The sequence below is a fragment of the Xenopus laevis genome, chromosome 9_10L (assembly GCF_017654675.1).
Source record: "Xenopus laevis strain J_2021 chromosome 9_10L, Xenopus_laevis_v10.1, whole genome shotgun sequence".
In the NCBI taxonomy this organism is placed as follows: domain Eukaryota; kingdom Metazoa; phylum Chordata; class Amphibia; order Anura; family Pipidae; genus Xenopus; species Xenopus laevis.
In genome coordinates this window covers 31,983,431-32,007,728 of record NC_054387.1, presented here as the reverse complement: position 1 = coordinate 32,007,728, position 24,298 = coordinate 31,983,431, and the positions used below count along the sequence as shown (strand labels likewise).

The 24,298-nt window shown below is 39.6% G+C and overlaps 1 protein-coding gene across 2 annotated transcripts in view; it reads left to right on the top strand.

Moving 5' to 3' along the window:
• The window catches only part of mmd.L (monocyte to macrophage differentiation-associated L homeolog), an 85,059-nt gene that overhangs the window by 35,392 nt on the left and 25,369 nt on the right, over positions 1-24,298 (top strand). Inside the window, exon 1 of one of the 2 annotated variants that reach the window (XM_018235127.2) lies at positions 14,203-14,405. The exons of the other annotated variant lie outside the window; for it this stretch is intronic. Coding sequence (XP_018090616.1) covers positions 14,260-14,405 — 146 coding nt within the window. The 5' untranslated portion in view covers positions 14,203-14,259. Of the gene's footprint in view, positions 1-14,202; positions 14,406-24,298 lie in introns of those variants that run through there. 2 annotated transcript variants of the gene reach the window in all.

Below are 24,298 nucleotides of genomic sequence, written 5' to 3'. Positions count from 1 at the left end.
CTGGCGTCAAAAAAAAAATCGGAAAAAAACGGACGCCGGCATCGAAAACGGCCACTACGTGAATTTTTCGCTGTTTCACGAATTTCGCGGGAAATTTGCCAATTTTTCGGCAAATCGAAACAGCGCAAATTCATCCATCACTAATCGTGAACAACATAAGTCTGACAAACCCATTGGATCTTGCTCTCAGTGGCCTCAAAGCAGGTGCTTATTTTTAAAGTTACTGATTTGGGAGGCAAGTTTTATTTGCATAAAACCAGATGTACTGCCCAACAGAGCCTACTGTAAGATGACTATCCACATAGGAACTACCAAATAGCACTTCACAGCCCTTATTTGGCACCCCCAGAATCTTTTTTCATGCTTGTGTTGCTTGTGTTGCTCGCCAACTCTTTTTACATCTGAATGTTGCTTATGAGTAAAAAAGGTTGAAGACCCCTGCTCTAGAGGAATCTAGACGATCCACCATTTTGCCAAAAAATTCTGTTTTCGCCTTACCTACTGTAGTTCCACCCATGCCTTTCACGTGTGACATCATGAGTATGTAGCATCTCTAGTTTGAGAATAAAGAATTAGAACAGGGTTGACTAGAGACTCCCCTACCATGAAATTAACCCAGGACAGCTTGGCAAATAGAGTGCAATCAAGGTCTACCCCATCTTAAAAGAAATTAGCCCATCAGGTGCATTATGGTAACCGGTTCTGTCAATGGTTCTCTTCAACAGGATACCAGTGGGCGGAACTTAATGGGATTTTTACGTCGCACACACTATCTATTGACCCCTTCATAGTAAAAATGTAATTGACATAATGGAAAGAATGTGCACAGGGTGCAATGGAAAGACAGATGAGCTTTCAAATATATCTATAATTTGCATTGAATATGTTTTCAAGTAGACGTGGCTTAGCTGTGAAATAAAGCTAGTTTCAGATGGTTAGATTTTGACTTTCAGTTTCTTCCTAAAAGAGTGGCTGCTGAGCACCCATACATCTCACAGGATGCTCTGTTTTTCATAAAAGCTTTTTTAACCTTACACTTTGATGAGCGCTAATGCACTGACTCTGTGGCTACATTTATATGGCTTTGTTGTTTCTATCTGCATCTCTGTTCTCTCAAGAGATGTGAATTACAACCTAATCAAAATCAAGGGTTGACACTACACCTTAGGCCCGTCTTCCATTTACAGTAAGTGCCATTAGAAAATTATTACAGAATTGGTATTTTATTGCTCAAATATGGATTCCAAAGGCATTTTATTTGTTTGAGAAAAGTCATGATTTAGTGTTTCAGCAGAGGTTTTAATGTGCCTTAGAAAACTATTATTTAAGTTATATATATTTTCCTTTTCTATGAGCACTACCCTACCCTCAAATACTGTACGCTTGCCAATTCAGTTTTGGTTGACTTCCCCATTTCAGTTTGATGTCTCATATGGTGGTTAGTTGGGGAATATGCTCTCAGTTTCATAAATTTTTTTATCTGAGTTTTTGTTTGATCTGAGTTCTCATCTGAGTTCTGTATATGTGGCCTATGTGAAGTTGTGAACCAATAGAATATCAGAATGGACAGAATCTTGGATTATCACAGCACAAGAATGCATATGTATACTCACATACAGATGGAGCAGATGTAGACATTTAGGGTCAATCATTTATATTGTATTCTATTTATATTAGTCGGAAAACACAGGCATTGTTTTCTCCTCTAATGCAATAAGGTGGAAAAATAACCTCAAGATTAGTATTTAGCCACAAGGGAGCAACATGGAGCATGGAAGCAAACATGTCAAGAAGCATTGCTAATCTTGTGGCTAAATAGAGTATAATCGCTGTTTCTGGCGGACCAAACATTGGGCCTTTGACAGTTGACAACAACTGCTCTTGACTGTCTGAAGGCTGAAATAAAACAACCAATTTGCAGCTTGGGCAATGTATATTAAATGATTCTACAACCATATTGGCCTACTAGACTTTCTCTTCTTCAGTTCCTGATCTGCCGTCTGCACATCTATAACCATTTGTATATCCATGGGATAACTACATGTGCTACGATTGTCCCATAACTTAATGTTTCCTCATTATCTTGTGTGATTTTCAGCAGCAGGTCTGGTATAAGTGCCAGGGAAACACAATTCTTGGAGAGCACTATTTTCAGAAGTGATGAGGTGGCGAGATGCCACAAAATGCGTCAAGCATATGTTCCATGACATAATACGCTGTTGTGCCATATGGATTTTAGGCGGTTATTTATTAAGGTTCAAGTTGATTTTTTTTGGCGAAAACTGGAATTTTTTTCGAGTTTTTTTTTTTTAAAAAAAACCCTCAAATTTGTCAAGATTTATTTATTGAATCGGAAAATACGCCATCTAAAAACTGTGGAGGTCATGTAAGCAGAGGTCCCTGGACAATTAAAGGTGATTTTTTATACATATTGAGGCCCATTTATCAATGGTTGAATTTCGAATATATGTGAATAAACTCAATTACACAATTCGACTGGGAGGTTATTTAAGAAAAAATTTAAATGTCTAATATTCGATCGATTAATCCCAACCCAAAAATTCTAATCAAATTCAAATGTACGAATTGAGTTTTCCTCTGAAAAAAAGAAACTCGAATGTCAGGAAGGCAATTAACATGTATTCAAATGGTTCAATGGACTTCTGTCATTGACTTGTAAATGAACTGGGCAGGTTTTAGGTGGCAAATATTCTAATTAGAACTGTTTCCGTGGTCGAGGGGTGATACATCTTACATTCCAATTTACATATTGGGGGATTCAAATTTAAATATGTGAATTTTGAGCCCAAAAAACTATTTGAAAATTTGAATTCAAATTTCAAATAAATCTGCCCCATAAAATTTTTTCCTGGTGTGCTGTGTTTTCCAATGTTCTTGCGTTTGTACTGGCCTGTTGGGAGTCAAGCATACATGTGCAGCACAGGATTAAGTTGGTCATTACGGTAGTTGCTCATTGTATTTGACTTTGTATTCACTATTATCAGAAACGCCTTCTTGAAAAGTTGAAAAGTTCTGAGAAAATGTTTAAATACAGTTCTGTAAATGTAAGAAAAGTATCTGGTATAGTGTTCATGTCTGCAATCACTTGTGTCTGGCTATCCATAGGCTCCCAATGAAGGCTCTTTCTACTTGCCTGTTATACTTACGCAGTCTCCATTTACTATTTATTCAAAGATTGTGATGGTTATTTCACTTTAAAAGAAGACTTTTTTTTTTTTTGGACACCTTTGATTCACTGCCACTGTTTCATGCAGCTTAGCATCCATTCTGCAAGAACATTTATTAGGGAATATTACAATGGCATTGAATATCTCTAGAGTACAGCGAGGGTTCTGTTATAGTACATAGAGTACATAGAGTAATTGTTAGAATGAAACCTGCTTAAACAACATTTACTCCCAGAAGGAAACAACGCTGCTATACACTTCCTCTAAATGAGTGTTTTTCTTAGACGGTGATGCAAAAACAATGCTATATATAGTTTACAAAAGAAAACCACAATTTCCATTACTTCAGGATGTTTTTAACATTGTATACTCTGCGTCAGGTGCTGAGCCAACAAACCAATTGGAAGACAGACTGTGTATTTTCTAGAACAAACTGTCAGCTAGAAATACAGAAGCCACACAAATTCCAGAGGATAGCACCAAGTTTGCTCAGGGAATATTGCATCTAAGTGGACTTTTTATATTTAAAAGAACAGTGTACTTTAAATCATATTGTGCTTACTTCAAATAATTAACTATGCATTGTTGTCAAATGCAAGGGGTTGTTTCTATTGCTGCTCAGCTTAAGGGAATAGTACATCAAAAAATGAAAATGTTTTAAAGTACAGGTATGGGACCTGTTATCCAGAATGCTCGGGACCTGGGGTTTTCCGGATCTTTCTGTAATTTGGATCTTCATACCTTAATTCTACTAGAAAACTATTTAAACATTAAACAATTATAACCGTAATAAAAATATAATGCAGTGTTGACCTGCACTGGTAAAACTGCTGTGTTTGCTTCAGAAACACTTTGTATAAATTAGCTGCTATGTAGCAACGGGGGGCAGCCATTCAAAGGAGAAAATACTCAGATTACAAGGTTACAGATAAACTCTGTAGAATATAATGGTGTTATTTGTTATTCACTATTCAACCTGTGCCATATAGTCTTATTCAACTTCCACCATTGCTACACAACAGCTTGTTTATATAAACTATACTAGTACTTATCTGTTATTTACTGTGTATCCTGTGCCTGAATGGCTGCCCCCATGGCTACACAGCAGCTTGTTTATATAATCTATAGTAATGTTTCTGAAGCAAACATCAGTTTAACCAGTGCAGGGCAACAGTACATTATATTTTCATTACTTTAAAAAACATTCCTTTTTTGGTGTTATTGTTCCTTTAAAATTGTCCATTATTTATTATTTTCTTCTAGCCACCCCACCAGATAAACATTTCCTCATCCACTAAGTCATGCCCATGATTGGTTTCTTGTTAAAAAGAGCTAAAGATAATTGTGGGCAGACTTGAGTTCTTTGTGAAATCTGGCCTGGATGTGCATCGACAGGCGGATGTGGTTTGGACTGGAAATGGCCATAACATCAGCTATGGTCGTATTCTTTTCCCTGGTTTCATTCAGGCTTTTGCCAGAGGAAATAAGTAGGAATTCTGAAGGCTGTAGTCTGTCCTCCATCATATGCACCAGATGCAATTTTAACTCAACCCCAATCATTTCAACTGATGGGCCAGTCCACACATATTGCATTAAAATAGGTACTATTTATATCAGTATAGGTAGCCATACATAAGTCAACCTGTAAAGTACGCCGACCAATCAGATCTGTCAATCGGACAGATATAGAACAAGGGGCAATGCATATTTGTGATGATCTTTATGTGGCCCTCCAGAGGTAGTCATGTATATTATTGGGCACATATATTTAAGGTAGATCGTGTATGGTGGTGAATACTGTATTTCAGGTGGATAGTATATGGTAGTAACTACTGTACATAAGGTATGGTGTAGGGTATGGTGAGTGGATACTGTATGCAAGGTGTATAGTACATGGTGAGTGAATATTGTATATGAGGTTTATAGTTACTGTATAGAAGGTGGAACGGGTATGTTGGTGATAACTGTATAGTAAATGAAAATTGTATATAAAGTAGACATAGGATCACCAGTAAGTCAATAGGAATTTCTCTGTTTAAACTGCTATTCTCTGCAAGTCTTTGTACTGCCTACCAGTCATAGATGGAATTTACTTCAACATTCTTGTACTAACTTGCACTCCATAGTGTTGCACCACCGTTCATGAATTAGCAAATCCACCGCTTCAGTACATAACCTTCACTCTGCACATAACAATTTCACTCTTTCTCAGTTATTACATCTTCAAACTCCTGCATCCAGGACTACTCATTTTCTATGCACCAATAATATGTCCCATTGGAGATTCCCAATCCTACCAGGCCTTCAAATGCTCACTTAAAAGCCACCTCTTCACCCAAGCTTATAATCTAAGCCAATCAATTTGCCCATCTTTCATTATACACTTACTCAACACGAACACACACTGATTTACTGATTTTCAGTACACTTACTGTCAATATCTGTACACTTACATCAGTACACTTACTGACAAGATGCATATAACCATATAATACTCAAAAGCTATGAACATCCTGTAAATTATATTCTTATAAACGGAGAGTTCTGATGTCATCAGTTATAAATGGTGAGTTCTGATGTCATCAGTTATAAACAGTGAGTTCTGATGTCATTTCTGTCACATGACTCACCGAAACTTGTGTATTATAATAAATAAAGTACCCCCAGTTGCAAAATATGAGGCTATTAGAAGTTACCTCGGAGTTCCATGACCTTCGGCCTCTTGTTTTCATACAGTCATGAAACTCCTCTGTAACTTATAATATCCTTATATTTTACAAGAGGGGGTACTTTATTCACTATATAATACACAAGAGCCATGAATATCCTGTAAATGATATCATTATAAACGGTGCTTAGTGATGTCATTGGTTATAATCTGAGTTTAGTGATGTCATTTCTGTCACATGACTCACTGAAATTTGTGTATTATAATAAATAAGGTATCCCCTGTTGCAAAATATGAGGATATTAGAAGTCACCTTGGAGATCCATGACCTGTATAGGCCTTCAGCCTCATGCTTTTATATGGTCATGGAACTCCTCGGTAACCTCCCTAATGGCTTTTAACTCAGAGTGTATCTGCTTCTGTACAATGTCACAGTTTGTCAACTGTCAACTGTGTTTATATCCCCTATTCTGAGTATAATCATACTATTTATTAAACAGAGCTTGGTGAGTACTGAATGTTAGGTGGAGTCTATAAAGTAAACATATGGTAGTGTATGGTAAGTGAATACTGCATGTAAGGTAACCTATGTTTACAATGAGCCTCTGCAACACTGTAGATACACAGAGAAAGGGAGCCATTTATTAGACTGCTGTGACATCAGTTTTAGTTGAATGGTCAGTGAGTAGACACAATGTCCTTTGTCCTGTGAATGAATACAGTATGCTACTGTCTCTGGTCCTGGGAACTGCACAGTAAATGAGCAAGCACTGTGGGATTTTTTTATGCCTTTTTCAGCACAGTTCTCTTCTTATTTGCTTAGGCTAGTTTCTGAATAAAGAAGATGTGGTTATGCATCATGGCTTTCCGTATTATTATTGTATATAAACACACAATACACTTATATACTGTAGTGCTGTTTACCTTTGTGCCCATCATATCTTTATAATATATCTCTATTTTTAAGGTCTGTCGTCCTGTAAACTCATTTACTATTCTCCCCTGCTATCCTTCTCTGTTGCCTTCTGCCCATGCAGGTACAGCGCCTTCAAGTCCTACAGAGCAAATATGGCAATTTTCCACCTCTAACTGTGTGGCATTCCCTCAGATTAACAAATCTTCTTTACAATCCCAAGGAAACTGGAATGTGTGCGGAGACCTCTAGACTATATGAGGATTGAGGCAAATGCATGTAACAATGATATCAAGAACGCAGCCACACAATGTGATGCCTAATGGCTGTCTCCAATTTGGAGGAAAAATTCCTCCCTGACACTAACAGTCTCTGGATCAACTTTATATTAAGAGGCATATTAAATTTAGGATACAGCTGTCAGCCATGCATTGTGCAGTCTCCATGTTATCGCCCTCTTGGCAGAGGATATGATGGATACCAAAAACGTCCTCCTTTGCTTTTTGGTTAAACACTCTTCATTATCATTCTTTTTTTGGTCAATCAACAGACTTCATGACTACCCAAGTGCCAGTGCTGTTCTCACCCAACAGAATTTTTCAACCTGCCTTATTATAGCCAAATATCAACTAGGCAGATCACTGGGATAGCCTGTTTATGGCTCCATTAACATTAGTTTGTACACTCACCACCAACATACTCATGATGTGAGTCCCTGACAGATTTCACCTGCACAGACTAGCAGTCAGTTGCAACAGTTATAAAACAAAAGCAAAGATCTGATTGCTTTATAATTTCAATAAATATTGGTAAAACAGGTCAACCGCTAGACATTTTGGGGGCCTGTGGGGCCCAGTCATTTCTAGTTACACCATTGCTGGCCCTACCTTCTCCTACAGATAATTACTACATGGCAGCAAAGAACCAGTGCAACTAGCATCAGAATTTAATAATCAGCCCTGTAGCATCAGCTTATATTACAGACCAACCTCATTTTCTGCTGGATAAGTTGTAACTACCCCTAAGCTTAGCTTCTCAACAGCTGCTCAGAGCCCACTGAGATGGAGACCCGCTGTGACAAGTTTGAAGTTCTGGATCATTTCTGCTATTGACAAGCTGAAACTTTAGTCTGGCACAATAAGTTCAGTATATAAAATATGGCATTTTTAGCCACATTCATTATTATGGTTTAGTTCTCCTTTAAAAGGCAGCAACCCTGAGCCACAGCTCATCATATATGTGTGTGTGTATATATATATATATATATATATATATATATATATATATATATATATATATATATATATATATATATATATATATATATATATATATATATATATATATATATGGGACACTACACTTTCTGTAACATGGGCAACAGAGTGACTTCAAATATATTGATATTTATAGCAGGAGATACATTATTATAATTTTCTGATGTACAGATCACAGAAAAATTCAGTTTGGAGGATATGAATTTAATAAAAAGCAAGTTAATTGAGTCACAGTGGTGTGGACTGACCCCCATTTTCTTAAACTAAAGTTGAAGCAATAAATGACCCCTTTTGAGTTGCTGATAGATATTTTATCTGATTGAATTGACTGATTCCAGCAATTTGGAATGCAATATCAATGACTATTTGGGTGAAAAAACACACAAATAATTATCTTAAAAACGCTAAAAATATTATTTGTGATAAATATATGTATTTTTTTATTTAGTCCTGTATTTTATTCAGGCTATATTCCCTTGAGAAAGGTCACAGTCAGTGAGTGAAATGTTGGGTTTGCAAATTAAATTAAAAAAAACATATTTTTATTTGCACAAGACCGGTACTTGTGGGACTATGTTTTTATTTATATAGCACCACTTATGCATGCAGCACTGCACAGCAGAACACTAATATTAAATACAAACTACTACATCAAAGAATAAGAGCAAATATCAAAGAGACAAAAGGAAGGAGATCCCTGCCCCAAAGAGCTTACAATTTATGTGGGTGGGTAACTTCCAGACACAAATAGAAGGAAATCTGTCCTGCATTCTAAAGCATTTATTATTATTTATTATTAAGCCTTTGCATAATTTGGGCATGTTTATAATGCAGTTCTTCATTAACTTATCTTCTTTTGCATGAGGAGACATTTAGGGAAAAAAAGCCAAAGTCAGTAAACAATACATAATATCCATTAGGTTCCCCTAAGGCTCTGATTAAATAATTAGTCTGCAGGGAAATCTACCTACTGTGTCTGCTTTGATGGAAAAAAAAACCTGTCAAACAGCAAGCTTGTGTCCATGATACATTTCTGTCTGTGTTGTATTCTGATGCAAGCAATTAATAAAACCTAGAATTACATTTACCAGTAGCTCTTAATCATTCAAATTGGGAATACAGGAATTGTAAATGTGTCCTTTAAAATATATATATTTGTTATCAGCTTTGCTTATAAAAGATATGCTACATTAGGGTTTCCCAAACTGTGAGATTGGCTCACCAAGATAGCCAAAAGCTGTAGATGAGTAGACTGAGCCTAAAAGCCAAGCTGTATTAAGGCTTAATTTGGATACTACGGGAATCTGTTAAAACAGCAGTTCACCTTCCAAACATTATTACTGTTTGTTTTCTCATAGTACACCAGAATGAATTACATTTTCCATTTGCTTTTTGTTTTTTATTTTCAAATGTTTTTTTCAGTTAAATGTTTCCCATTTTACAGTCTCATGATTCTCAGAAGCAGCTCAGTAAGGGGGACACATATTGGTCGGTACCTTTCTAAACAGCAGCAGCTTTATCCCCTATTGAGCATGTTCCTTTGCTTTAGTAAAATTGTTTCCCCCACAGGAGGTGCAGACCAAGTCCAAGCTCCAATTGAGGTGAAAAGCTCACCTTTAAGAGCCCTAATGCCTTAGTATATCATCCCTGAGAATGAGACATGAAGACTTGCATTTTTATATAAATATAGTATCATGTTACTGCAGACACTTATGTCTCTGTAATGATGTTCAGCAAATGATCTAAGTTAATTGCTAAGTGTATGGACAGGAAGCGGATTTAAACTGTAACAATATATGAAAAAGTCACAAGAAACATTGGTTAGAGCTGCTTCTGACAACTGCACCTGCAGACACATTTTCTGGTTCAATAAAACTGAAAAGAGAAGGAGGGAAACATATAATTTCCCGGAATTCTGCAGTCCCTTACAAAAGAAAAAGGTAGAGCAGTGTAGGGAACATGGGCTTTAATACTGGCATGCTCTGTGATGCATTCATCCTTATATGTTAGCAAACCTCAAAAAGTCAAGAGGGTTATTAAAAATCTGAATGGCACCGATAATTACTTTATGTTCCTCCCTACAGAAGTGCCCACCAAAGTGTTCTTGTGCAACCAACTGCTTGAGTTATACTCCGTCCCTCTGCCACTTACACTATGGCTTTAGGTTCTCTTTCGCTTACACTATGAACTGGTACCAGAGGACTATGTTCTGCTACTCTGCTTGACTCTATGGTATCTATTATAGACGTAAATAGGCCATACAGCGATAGATCTTATTGGGTGGCGAAGTTGAACATTTCTTATGAGTCCTATACGGTGTATGCCTGCCAGTGAGCCAGTAAAGCATGAGCGTGTATCGATACAGAAGCACAGGTTTTGTGTTAATTAAACATCTAAAACTGCCGGATGCTCTGATGGCAGCTTACAGGTGGGAAGAATGAAAAAAGAGAGAGTGGCATCTTTTCTGCTATATTTGCCATAAACAGGGTTGCCACCTGGCTGCCAAGGCAGGGGCGGGTATAACAAATTTTCCGGCAATGTAGTTGCCGTTAGTTTGAAATACACTTAAAAAAAGCCCTTGGCCTGCCCCCAATTCGCTCAGAACTTATTTTTTTTTCAGGCTTCAGGCCATTGCGCATGTGGCTCCGCCCCCTTTGCCAGTCAGGATGTGGCCCGCCCCCTTTTACATCATGGACCGCCCACCAGCTGTTACCATTTTTTAGAAAAGGTGCCAACCCTAGCCATAAACAATATTTTTTTTCTTTGTATTTGTGGATGACCGCATGTATGTGCATTAAGGGAGGGAATACAAGGTAATAGAAGATAGCTCATAGTACAAGTTGATCCAGGGACTGGGCAGATTGCCATTTTGGAGTCAGGAAAGAATTTTTTCCCCTCGGAGGCAAATTGGAGAGGCTTCAAATGGGTTTTTTTGCCTTCCTATCAGTTAGGCAGGTTATATATAGACTTAAAAGGTTGAACCTAACTAACTATGTTACATTTACAGTGATACAGGAATGGAAAAGACAAATCAGATTAAGAATGCTTCATTAAAGGGGAACTACGGCTTAAAGAGGCCCACATAACACAGAAACCCCTAATATACCCACAGTTACCCTTTTCTTCAAAAAGTATGAATAAATGCCATTTTATATGCTGAAATCCAGCTGTTTAACAGCTCTTTCTGCATTATTTGAAATCCTGGCAGGGAAGGAGGGACTAAAACACTGATGTTACAAATTGTAACAACTTCTCCACAGTTTACAGACAGCATTCAGGAACTACATAACCCACAATGAATTGCACAGTGATGTTCCGTTCCTTATTAAAATCACATGTACGGGGAATTGTTGGGTTTGGAGGATGCAGGCTAAGGACAGATGGCTGTTGATACAAAGTAACAGTAGTCAGCCAGCTCAGCAAAGTAGTCAGACAGATCAGAAGGAGACCAGGGGGCTAGACTTAGGGAACTGTTGCAAACCGTTAAAAAATCATGAAAAAAAGCATATTTTTTAATTGATGTATATTGCAAAGTTGCTCAGAAGAGCAGAGCTTGCAGTCTATTTAACATGTATTCCATCATTATTATTTCTGTGTAGACATCCCAGGGAGCCAAGCTGCAAGTTCCCTTTTATGTCTTTCCTTCCTGTACAGCTAATGGGGCAGGAAATAAAACTGACACTGTGTGTAGATCAAATGGAAGTCTCCAGTGAGACTCTGTTTCTCTAGTACACAAGAATGTCCCAATTCACATAGCGTCCAGTATTGATTAAAAGGCCCAATTTCACTCAGCGAGCCAAAAATACCTTGGACAATTGAACATACAAAAATGATGACACTACTCCTCCAGTGATCAATAAAACATACGGTAATGTGGCTCGAATCTGCTCAAGATTCAATATCTTTTTTTCAGTCCATTCCCTGTTCATCCCTGTTTTATTTTCAGGTGCAGTGGGCGGCGGACTGGCCCGGCGGGATACCGGGGAAAAAACCCGGTGGGCCCCGACCCTTAATGGGCCCCCCGACGGGCTAGTCCCCTCTCCTGATCAGATTTGGGGGGGAAAGGGTTTTCAGGCGCAGCGCCATCTGTGCATGTGCGCAGCACCTATTGATTTAGGAGCACCGATCGCCGCCTTCATCATATTAGGGGGGCGTGGGGTCGTCGAGGGGCCCTGAACATTAGTCCTGGTGGGCCTTGGGCACCCAGTCCGACCCAGTGGCCATTTTAAATTTTTATATACAGTATATAGGTATGGGCTCTATTATACAGAATGCTTGGAACCTGGGTTTTCTTCGGATAAGGGATCTATCTGTAATTTTGCTCTCAATACCTTAAGTCTGCTAAAAACATTTAAAATAAACCCAATGGGATTGTTTTGACACCAATATGGATTCATGCAGTTTAGTTACTATCAAGTACAAGGTACTGTTTTATTACAACTGAGAACAAAGTAATTGTAAAAAAAAATTGGAAGATGGCCTTTCCGTAATTTGGGACTTCCAGGATACCAATTTTTCAGATAGGGGATGTCAGATATATAGTACTTAGATAGATACCCGCGTGAACTTATTACAACCAGGAGTCTTTTATTATTCAGGCTTTATAAACAGCTTGTCCCCATTATCACTCATACCCTGCATTTGTGATGATGTGTTGGCTATTTTATGCTTTTAATTGTGGTATGGGGTCCCCTTAAGTCCTATGACATAGGTGTGGTGTTGCTGTTATGCCCATCAGGTTTTCCCAAGTGGGACAGGTATTGCATAGGTACCACTGTAGATAGCCCTGGACGAGCCCCACCAGAGCCTCAGTGAACACCAGTAAGGAGATCTGAATCAGCTCATAGCCTCTTCCCACTGGGCCCTACTTATAAGTCCATTTCAAACTGTAGCTGCACCAGTGGTGGAACTACTGGGGTAGCAGAGGGTGCGATTGGGCCAGGGCCTGCACCCCCTCAGGGCCCCCCGGCAGCTCATGCACCACTGATTCCGGGTTGAAAATCGTGTACGGAGTGGGGTTGGGAGGGGTCAGGCTCCACGTCCCGCATCAGGGCCTGCCCCCCTCTAGTTACGCTACTGAGCTGCACTCATGATTGTGTGTCCTGGTGTATTCAAAATGTGCAATTAATGCAGCAAATTTGGGCTTTGCAAATGTTTGTTTCTGCAGCAGGCATGCCTAGAATATAGAAAACTAAATAACTTTGCTGGTGATGTTTTGATCACCTTGCCCAGGTCAAACACAGCAGGTTTGTGACATTATTTATAAGGTGGTGTTCCCAACAAGAAATGATCAAGAACAAGTTGTTCCTGTGGCATAAGGCGGGTGTGATGGTAGATATCAATCCTGACTGTAGTTCTGCATAGAAAGATCTTCATTTCACAATATGAAGTTTCTTGCTCACAGTAAGTTTCCGACTCAGAAGTCTCCGCTGTTCTTCCAGTAAATACGCCCACCCCCCTTTTTTGTGCATGAAGAAAGAGAATGGATTTCGAAGCAACTTTCCAATATGCAATAATTACAGTGTTTTGAGGGGGTTAATCCGTTAATTTTTTATATTTGAAATTGTAATTGCAATTGCAAGCACTATTTGTTCTCCTTTATGTATGTAAATCAGCTGGCCTCTGTTTGCATTGTTTCAGGAGTCAGAACCAAGAGTGCAGAGAAGAAGAAACAGACAAACACAGCTGCCAATGGTACAGCATAGGGCCAGTACCAATCCCAATTTATGAAAGTTTAACTACAACTCCCAGCAGCACAAGACTCTATGCATTGACTGCTGAGAGGTAAAATAAAAATGCAGCTCGACAGAGCCGATACAGTGCGATCAAATCGCTGCCAGACACCTCAGCTCTCTGCTTGTCACACACACACACACGATTGTATTGTTTAATAAATAACAGCAAAATCACGATACAAAACGCTCTAAATGAAAAGGCTGCCGCCCTGGGAGCTGCAGATTTCCCAAGACACTGTCAGACAAGCCATTAATCACACATAGGAAGCCCACCCAGACAGCTCGCTGGATTAATAAGTAGCACGAAGGCGGGCCCAAGTCTCTGTTAACTCATTGGCTGCTCTCTTTCGTCACTCTCTAGTGGGCGGGCTGTGCACCCCTCTCGCCTGCTATGGGACGAGGGCGGGGTTTGTGATGTTGGCGGTGGGCCGAGGACTGGGAGGGATTTTCGGCTGGTGACGGGGCCGGTAGGCGGGACATGGACGGTTCGGAAAGAGTCGAGCGCTCAGTGGTGCCAGATGAAGGGTCCTGTCCCCTCTGTCTCACCGCCGCGCTGCATGCCGGGAGCTGCTCACACAGACTGACCCCCCTCAGCGCATTCATGGGGGCAAAGGATCTCAAGCGGTGAGTGTTGGGCGGGTGCATCTCACTGAACTCCTGCCAGCCTTTGTCTGCCGCTGCCCTCTGCCCTGCTAAGGCTCCATTCATTCAGTGCAACAGAACATTTTAGGCTCTTACCCCATAATTGTCTCATTTCCTCTCCTCCCTGTCATGTCTGGACAGTTCGGGGAACACTTCCCTTGGCTTGGGGTCTCATTGGCTCCCTTGCCCTGGGTGGGGTCTGTGTTCCTCCCCTTTCTGGGGGTCAGTGCCCCACACTCGCTGTGGCTCTGCTCTTTGTTCTCCCCCTGTTGCTGGGGGCCTGGGTGTCTGTACCTTCCTTTTGTTGGGGACTCTGTTCTTCCCCCTTTCATGTGGTCTCTGCATCTCTTCCTTTTACTGAGCCCCTATCTCCCTCTTCCCTGGAGTCTCTTCCTTTATACTGTGGTCTCCCCCTTTCCTGGGGTCTCTGACCCTCACCTTCCTTGTGGTCTCTGACCCTCACCTTCCTTGTGGTCTCTGTCCTTTTTGCCTCTGTTCTTTGGAGACTCTGTGACTCTTTCCCATGGGTCTTTGCACCTCCCATGCATTAGGGTGTCCAGGTTCATCTTTGCATATGGGGGGCCTCAGTAGTGCAAAGCCATCTGAACTGGTATGGATGTCTCAGAGCCTTCTGCTTTTCCTGTCTGACTTCTCATTGATTTAGTATTTGGTGTTATCAACATCATCGTCATATCCTGCATGGGTACCACTGTGTTGTTTTTATAAATGTATGGCTGCACACTTTCCCTGGATGGTATCTCGGCAGCCTTGCTTTTCTTCATCCACTGTGCCACCTCACTCTGCATGCATGGGATCTTGCAGCCCTGCACTGCTTGCAACTTTGCATTCCCCTAGAAGCTCTGGTCAAAACTTGAGCCCTGCTTATCTTCATCTGCATGGTGACTTGTAGGCTCAGTATGTCCCTGCTTCCTCCAACCTCGCTTTTCTCATAGCTTCACTCTGTCCTTTAGCAACCTCCGTGCCTCCCTGCGGAGTTATCACAGTCTTGTTATCCTTCCCTATATGGTGTCTGAGAACTGTTGCTCTTGCCTTTGGGGATACCTTGCTTTTCTCCTTATTAAAAGGCATATTGCAGAATAAATGAGTTTGTCTCATTTATAAAAGTCAACGTAAATGATTTCCGATATACATTTTCTACAAATTTGCAGTGTTTTTTTTTAAAGTTATTTGTGAATGTAATTGCTATTGAAAGCAGCATCTGTATGTCCCTTTCTGTTCTCTGCATAGACTTTGGAAACAATGTAGCTGGTCACAGCTTTGTGAAGAAGTGCGTAAGGTTCTTACTGCTACATATTTTCAAGAGAGAACCTGCAGCTAAACAAAAAACCCTTTCAATTGAAATTACATAAACAAAAAATTTGGAATCCATTCATCATTATTGATATATGGATTGGAACGTATCTTAGAATTCCTTTTATTGGGCTGCCTATTCAAAAATGTTTGGTTTTTAATGTCTGCACATTTGCTCATTTTGTGAATGTCACAATAAGGGCCGTTACTTGTTTTGAAAGGGTGTCTGTACTTGTGGTTGTGGTGTAAATTCATGAATGGTTTATATATACAGCACCAATTAGAAGGAAATGGTAAAAGAACGAGGTTCACTTTTGATGTACTGGCATACTGCTTATGTAGCCACAGCTTAGGGTCTTGCATGGGTCAAGTCTGATAGACCTGCGACCAACCCAGACCCTTTTACCAGAGCAAAATCATCACTATCCAAACTGGCCCCAATCCAAATGTCAACTTTCTGACCTGCCTCCCTGCTGTGCATAGTGGGACATAATTATGTCACTATAACCCAAAAATGAAGTCACATCAGGCCAGATTGCTGGAACATAGGGGGAATTTTCATATTTGTTGTTGTCCCCTCAACGCTGCTTATTTTCTCTGTTTCTACTAATTTTTTTAAGGAGAACTGAAGAAAAATTATTACTTTAAATACATTTCCTCTTAAAGGCAGGGCTACTGAAGGGAAATTAATATGCAGGGTTTGCTTTCATTGTAGAGAGATGACTTGTGCCTCGTGACTGCTGTTCAATCCCTCACAGACACAAAATACAGGTGTCAGAGATGCTATTTGAATACATTGTAAACATACAAATAATTGTGCATTGCAAAGCAGGGAGAGTAGCCCACTCAGGTCACTTAAAAGAACAGTAACACCAACAAATTAAAGTGTTGTAAAGTAATGAAAATATAATGTACTGCTGCCCTGCACTGGTAAATCTGATTTGTTTGCTTCAGAAACACTACTATAGTTTATATAAACAAGCTGCTGTGTAGCAATGGTGGAAACTGAAAAATGCTATACGACACAGTAGATAACACCATTATGTTCTACTGAGCTTTTCTGCTCTGCAACCTGAGCCTTTTCTCCTTTCAATGGCTGTCCCCATTGCTACACAGCAGCTTATTTATATAACAAAAATAGTAGTGTTTCTGAAGCAAACACAGTAGTTTTACCAATGCAGGGCATAACTGCATTATATTTTATTACTGTGCTTTAAAACACAAATTTTTTGATGTTACTGTTCCTTTAAATGTTCTGTTCCCATTGGTGAGAGAGAGAGAGAGTTCTGTGTTTGGGGGGTATGACAAAGGGGGCTGTTGTACTTGCATGGGTGTACATTGTGTACAAGTATAGGATCAGTTACCAGAAAACTCTGAATTACAGGAAGGCCATCTCCAATAGACTCCATTTTAATAAAATTAAATTAAAATTAATTAATATTTAATTGATTTTTTAAGTAGACTTAGGGTATGGAGATCCAAATTACAGAAAGATCCCTTATCTGGAAAACTCCAGGTCCCATGCTTTCTGGATAACAGGTCTCACACCTGTATATGGCACAAGTAAATTGCATATCATGTTAATGGAGGGCTTCAGTTGTCCTTTAATTACAAGTTTTCAACAAGATAATAATCCAGTCCTAAACTTGCGATGCCTTTTACAACTTGTTGCTATTGAAAAGGAAAATCTCTCTAGGAGGGATCATTAAGATAATATAAATTAATGAAATTATTATTTACAAAAAGGGCTATAGACTAGAGGGCACTCTGTGAGACCAATCAGGGGGATACAATATTTTACTTTGGGTTTCCTGGAGCCAATAAATTTACTTGGCTTTTCTCTTGCCTTTCCATATTTGGCTTAATACTGTCAGGGTGTGATGTAGTGGTTTTCAAATGTTTCTGTATTTCAGCATTTATTTGGGCTCCTGCTAGTCATAACCCAACTATAGCCCCAGCAGTACATAATTCAGTCCATTATAAAGACTGGACCCCCTGTCCACCCTGAGCTCTCCCAGTGTTTTAGTCTAGTGCTTGGGATAAAGGTAATAGAGTTTAAAACCCCAAACATTAAACTTTAGCTGATTAAAGTCTAACGCTAAGCAAGTTTACAAAATACAATCATTAAAATTAATCGAAAGCAGTACCTTATCTATACTTGGCTGTGTCTGCAATGCTTGTTCTCATTATTAAGACAATGTACTGTAGCTGCAGCCAGCTGATTAACAAACATATTTTGAAGCAGCATACTGGGCATTGTGGGAATTTGAGTCTTGGTTGTTGAACTGACTCACAGTTCTGTTCTGGTACAAAGGCTAGAAAAATACTTTTTGCACTTACAGACATAAAACAATTTATATATTTTAGCTATATAATCGCTTTCATTAAGAAAAATTTTATTTTGGGGTTTACTTCTCCTTTGAGGATGAAACACTTGAATCAGCAAGACAATGACCTGTCTAATTTTCTTATATAACTGCTGCACATTTAGATTCTCGAATTTGGATACTTTTTTGTATGTTTTACTACTTTTGGAAAAAAAAATTATCTTTTCACCTATCAATGGCTATTGATGGCATCAGTTTCAGTGTGCAAATGGTGGGACAGGACACTTTACAAACAAATAAAACACGTTTTTTAAATGATTTCCATTTTCTCTGCAATAACAAAACAGTATCTATTTTTAGTAGACTTAAAGAAGTTGTTCATCTTCCAAACATTTTTTTCAATTCAATTGTTTTTAGATTGTTCCCCAGAAATAAAGACTTTTTTTCAATTACTATCCATTTTTCATTTTTTACCATTTTTTCCAAAAAGTTTAAGTTTTTCTTATTCTGGTGTTTGAGTCTGACAGCTCAATAATTCAAGTGCTGAATCTAAACGGTTACAATTTTGCAACATTTCGTTAATGCATTTATCAGCAGCATCTGTGCAATATTAGCAACTATTGTTGTCAATAGGAAATGTATCAACTAAATGTATCAATTTAGTTTACAGAGTCGCCACCCCCCCCCCCCCAGTTACTTTAGAAGAAGGTGAAAAATTAAACTTTACACTTCAATATTAGAAAAACAGCCACACATAGAAAATAGAAAGAAATTGGAAAAAGTCTTTATTTCTGGTGAGTTATCCAAATTACAGAAAGGTCCCTTATCCGGAAAACCCCAGGTCCCAAGCATTCATACACACTCCACAGATGGACGGCACTTCTGGGCAAAAAATATATTGGCAGGTCGCTGTACAACGCGTTTCGGGAGTATATACCTTAATCATAAGCGCCATACCTGTATGGCTGATTCATTGAATCTGACCAATATCCGTATACTCTGGATATATGGTCAGTATTCAACCCTGTTTAAAAAATATTTTCTGCTGGCTGCCAGCAGGTTAGGGAGTGACAAAGAGATGTGGCTCCTTCAATTCCTTCTGTTGTTCTTGGTGTTGGGCTAAATGCATGGGACAATAGTATCTGAGCAATCAGCCAATGGGGCAAAACGAAGAGATACCATACATATGCCTCCCACTCCTCAATTCAAGAGGGACAGGAGGAGGGATATAGGTGTAATGCCCCCCCCCTAAAGGTCTGGCCACACAGGTTCGGGGAGATTAGTTGCCAAATCTCTTCTTTACGGCGATTAATCTCCCCGATCATCCTTCCGTCGGCTAAAATGTAAAACGCCTGGGGGCAGGCACATGGAGCACTTCGTTTTCCAAAGTTGCCCCAAGTTTCCTCGCGAGGCAATTAAGGGGCGACTTCAGAAAATGAAGCGCTCCGTGTGCCTGCCCCCAGGCAATTTTCATTTTAGCCGGCGGAAGGCAGGGGAAGGCAGATCGGGAAGATTAGTCACCAAGAAGAAGAGGAGATTTGTCACCTGGCGACTAATCTCCCCGAATCTGCCCGTGTGGCCAGACCCTAAAGCTGACTCCTCGAACAATCGGACTTCCCCATCTCCCAAACCTGCCACTAACCATTCTGATCACATAAAGTAGTAAAAGAACAGATTAGCCGATGTTTTGCCCCTGACAGCAATCATACGAAAGTTATGTCCGACAAAGCTGGTGACAGTCTCCAACTGAAAATCGTATGAGATATTATCGGCAGCCGACAGAAATCTTGTAACCTGCCCGATCGACCAAATGATCTATCTCTGTGGTCCGAAAATCGTACGAATCTAGGATTCATACAAACAAATCTTTGCGTCTATGGCCAGCTTAACTTGTGGAAATTAGGGTGTTGGAGGAGGCACAGGATCCTGTCCTTACAGCCTGTGCCTCTAGATACCATAGGCAGATTTGAGGCTCATTTCAGTAGAATGTTCTGTTTTGCCCTAGTCCTGTCCATTCAGAGCAGAATTTGAAGGCATGGGATCGGTAAGTGAGCATATTTTAAAACGGCCGTCTGTATGAAGTAGATGTCAGGTGCTTAACATTGAAAGAAAGCGAACATTTCCAGACTGAGAGAACCATAGCACTTGAGGATCAGATCAGTATTTTTGTGTGTGTGTCTGGACTATATTTCCAGATGCTTGTTAACTTCAGTAAACTCCAGTAACCTTTAGCACACTTGGATTACCAAAACCTACTGCAGAATTCTGCTTGTGACGTACGAAAGATAACTCAAAAGACTTCATGCCTATTTTTGTTTGTTTCCCGTTGTGCAATTGTGACGGTTTCCTGGATTATTCCAATATTCTAGAATATGCAAGATTTTTTTTGAGCCAGGATGTTTAATTTTTTTGTTACAATTAACAAAAAAATCCTAATCTGATGAAAAAAGACAGTCTCAGATGTAAGGCTTTTCTATTGCCTTTGTAGGTTGCTCAGATACACTATATTTGTGTGTTTGTGGGGGGGGGGGGTTCTGGCACATGGATATTTATAGGATTGTGCCATATCCATATAGAAGTATCCCTACTAGGTGGAACCAGGACAATGCTGGCAGTTTTAGTTCCACGGTGATTGGTGGGTTGCAGGTTGGGCACCCCTTGAATAAAATACTGGTCAAAATTGCTTTAAAGGAAAACTAAACCCCCAAAATGAATACTTAAGCAACAGATGACCTAACATGTATGGTTTGTTTGTGTGCAAATCATAATCATAAATCATAGGATCCCAGGGGTCGGCCCTTGTTTGTTAAAATGGCAATTTTATATTTATGATTACCCAATGGCACATAAAAGTATATTATTATGAAAATGGTTTGTTTACATGAAGCAGGGTTTTACATATGAACTGTTTTATGAAATATATTTTCATAGAGACCTAGATCGGTCGGGGGTATGGTTTTCCTTTAAGTAACACTGAACTCACAACACACAGCATGATTACCTGCCCATCAGGCAGAACAAGTAAGCGCAGTGTTATATTTTCCTAGTCAATTTCCTTTCCTTTTGACTGTGGCGTATGTTAATAAGAGTTCCCCTGGGATGCACAGGTAGATCAATATATAATTTAACTGACAGATCTACCTGTGCTATGTATTGATGCATGTCTGACCCTTTGTCGATACTAGCGAGGTACCTTCTGTGTTCAAATGTGAGGAGCTCAGTCCTAGTGCTGCAAAAGAAATCTTTACATTCAGAAGCACCCAGTATGGTCCCCCCAGGTTGCTTTGCACTGGAAAGTTTTGAGGTGGAATGTATGTATGTATGTATGTATATTTTTATTTATATAGCGCTACTTATGTAAGCGGCAATGTACAACAGACCGATTCACCCGAACAGCATACGCTGATTGAGATAAAGACTGTAGCCATACACTGGCACATTTTAAGCTGTCGCTTCAATCCCTATCAGACCATCTCGGCAGTTTGTCTGCCAGTGTTTGGGGAGCTGCCATGGGGCCTGGAGTCCAAAACAATACTCATCATTTTTTGCCACAATGTCAAAAGCAAAAATTTGTGTAAGTAGACATTGCTTCTAATTAACCCCTTAATCACCTGTTCCAAAAAAGTAGTACATTTAAATACTTAAATCAATCCTTGCATGTTGCTTTCTAACCCCTTGGATGTTGCTCCCAGTAGCCTCATAGCAGGGGCTTATTTTTGAAATCCAGGCTTGGAGGCAAGTTTTTCTTTTATAAAAACCAGGTGCACTGCCAAACAGAGCCTCAATGTAGGTTGACAAACCACATGGGGCTACCAAATGGCCAATCTCAGCATTTACTTGGCACCCTAAGAACAGTTTTCATGCTAGTGTTGCTCCCCATTTCTTTTTAATTCTGAATGTTGCTCACGGGTTCAAAAGGTTGGGAATCCCTGTCCTAGACTGATGCTCTTATCTCCACCTCATAGCCCCACCTCATGATAACAGCAAGCTGCCCCGCAATAGCACTGGCACGTCCCCCCTGCTCGGATCACATGGCCCCCGAAAGATGGCAACCTTAGTCAAAATGCCTGTTGCCTCTTTACATAGCAGAGTATGGCAAAGACTATGCTTATAGCACATGGAGATGGGGACATGCAGTCTCCACGCTTTGGGTTTCACAGCACATTTACCTTGGAACTTTACCTTTTCTTTTCCAGTAAGAGATTGTTTTCAAAGATATGGTTGCCAGTACTTTCTCATCTGAAACCACTGCATAAACCAATACGCTTTTGTGTTTGACAATAACTATAGGCTGCAGCGTGCCCGTAGTTAATGATCAGCCAGGTGTTTGCAGATGTTCCTATTTTGTTGTCCTTATTCCTCTTGTCCTTCTATGCCCTCCCTGGATTGAACCAGTATTAGAGGAGATACTGATTGTTTCAGGCAGTTTAGGGCTTTCTACAGTTAGTGAAATGTGAGTGAGGGTGGTTGCTGGTACTCATGTTCTTTGCTCAGGGTAGAGGAAAAGGAGCAGGACACAAAGGAGGAACCTGGGAGGCAAATGAGGTGCTAAAACTTGGGTTGCTTAAATAATCTATCATTAGGAAGTGATAGAGGTTGTCTTCCTTCCTTATTTAGACACTGAATAGACTATTCACAGGCTACCTGAGGGCAAAATCTTGGCAGCATATTTACATGTATGTATTTTATTACAGACATTTTTAGTCCTCAGGGTTCACTTTGTGGCTCAAACATTGCAAAGCTGTAGGGCAAGGTCTGAAAGACTAGTTAAAGGCAATGTGCAGGTTATGAGAATTTCTGCTGGTAGGAAACTTCAAATTGCTTAATTGTGCAAAAATACATAGAAAAGGTTTTTTATCTGCAGTGATTTGCATAACATGCCATGGTAAGGGGCAGCGTAATGACATGGTGATAAAACCTCCTATCTGCCATTGACCTTAAGCTTGCTCCTTCTTGGGAGAGGGTGTCCCACGGTGACATTATTGTTGGTATGTGGGTAGTTAACAGCTTAGCACACACATCTGAAGCTTTTTTTGTTCACCTGCATACTAAATCCTTTTTTTTAAACAATGATAAAATATGTATTGTTTTGGACAATGTGGGGCGATTAATAATAATTTGAACTGGGGAATCCTAAATGTCTACCATTAGTTGGGATTACATTATAGTTACTAAATATTTTCATTACAGCCAGAAAAAGTGTTTAATGAATTAATAAATATATGCAATCCGTATATACATTTGCTTTGAGCCATTTTGTTCTTTGGGCTCTAACAAGCCTCCAATCATTAATCGCCAAATTAGAGCAGTGCAAATGAAAGGGGCACTACCGATTTGGAACAATTCCTTCCAGTGTGCAGAGTATTTGGTAAATCTGACAGCATCTGTGTTTTACCAAGTGGTAATCTATAATAAGCTTCTACGAATCTCCACTAAGGAGGGCAACTTGTACCCTACTTATTGTATTATACTGGTGTGTTTTTCCTTCCTCCAGTCTATAATAAATACATATGTTTCAGACAACAGCTCAGAATACCGAGCAGATGTATTTATCCTTGTCATGTTAGCCAATAGCCCCATAAAAACAATTTCAGTCATGGCAAAATAAAATCAGTGTATAGTGTTGTTGATCCTAAAGGCTAACTAATACAGTCACTTTAGTGATCACCATAAACCAAGCTGCCATGTATGCCCCTCGCCAATCTTCCCAGTACCCAGGGGAACCCCAACTTCTTACATTGGAACACAGAAGGTATCTCCCCTGTTCAGCAGCCCCGAAAACTCATCTCACATACGCTGCCCAATGTTTCCAATTCAAGTGAATAGGAGCTGTGGGAGCTTTTCACCCTGCTGAAATACTGTAGTCTCAAAAGTGCCCCATGTGACATAGACACCAATGGAAAATGTCTGCTTCTAAGCAACACCCTCAGAGCTGACTTTCAAGCGCATGATTGAAAAATGTCATCCTAAGGGAACAGTTGATTAGAAACAGTTCATAGAAGTAGGTTATGTTTTCCTATTTCAGTAACACTTTACTCAATTCATTAATCTAATTAGCAAAGTAATTTGACTTCTTAGACGGTAGATGACCCACTTACATTTACGTTTCTGGTCTTCTGATAAATTCTTACACCCAAATAATAGAGAATGTGATTTTTGTTTTCTCTTGTTAAAATACACATTTGTATTTTGTAGGTTTGTTGTTAATGAGGTTGTTAACCTTCAAACATTTGTTTT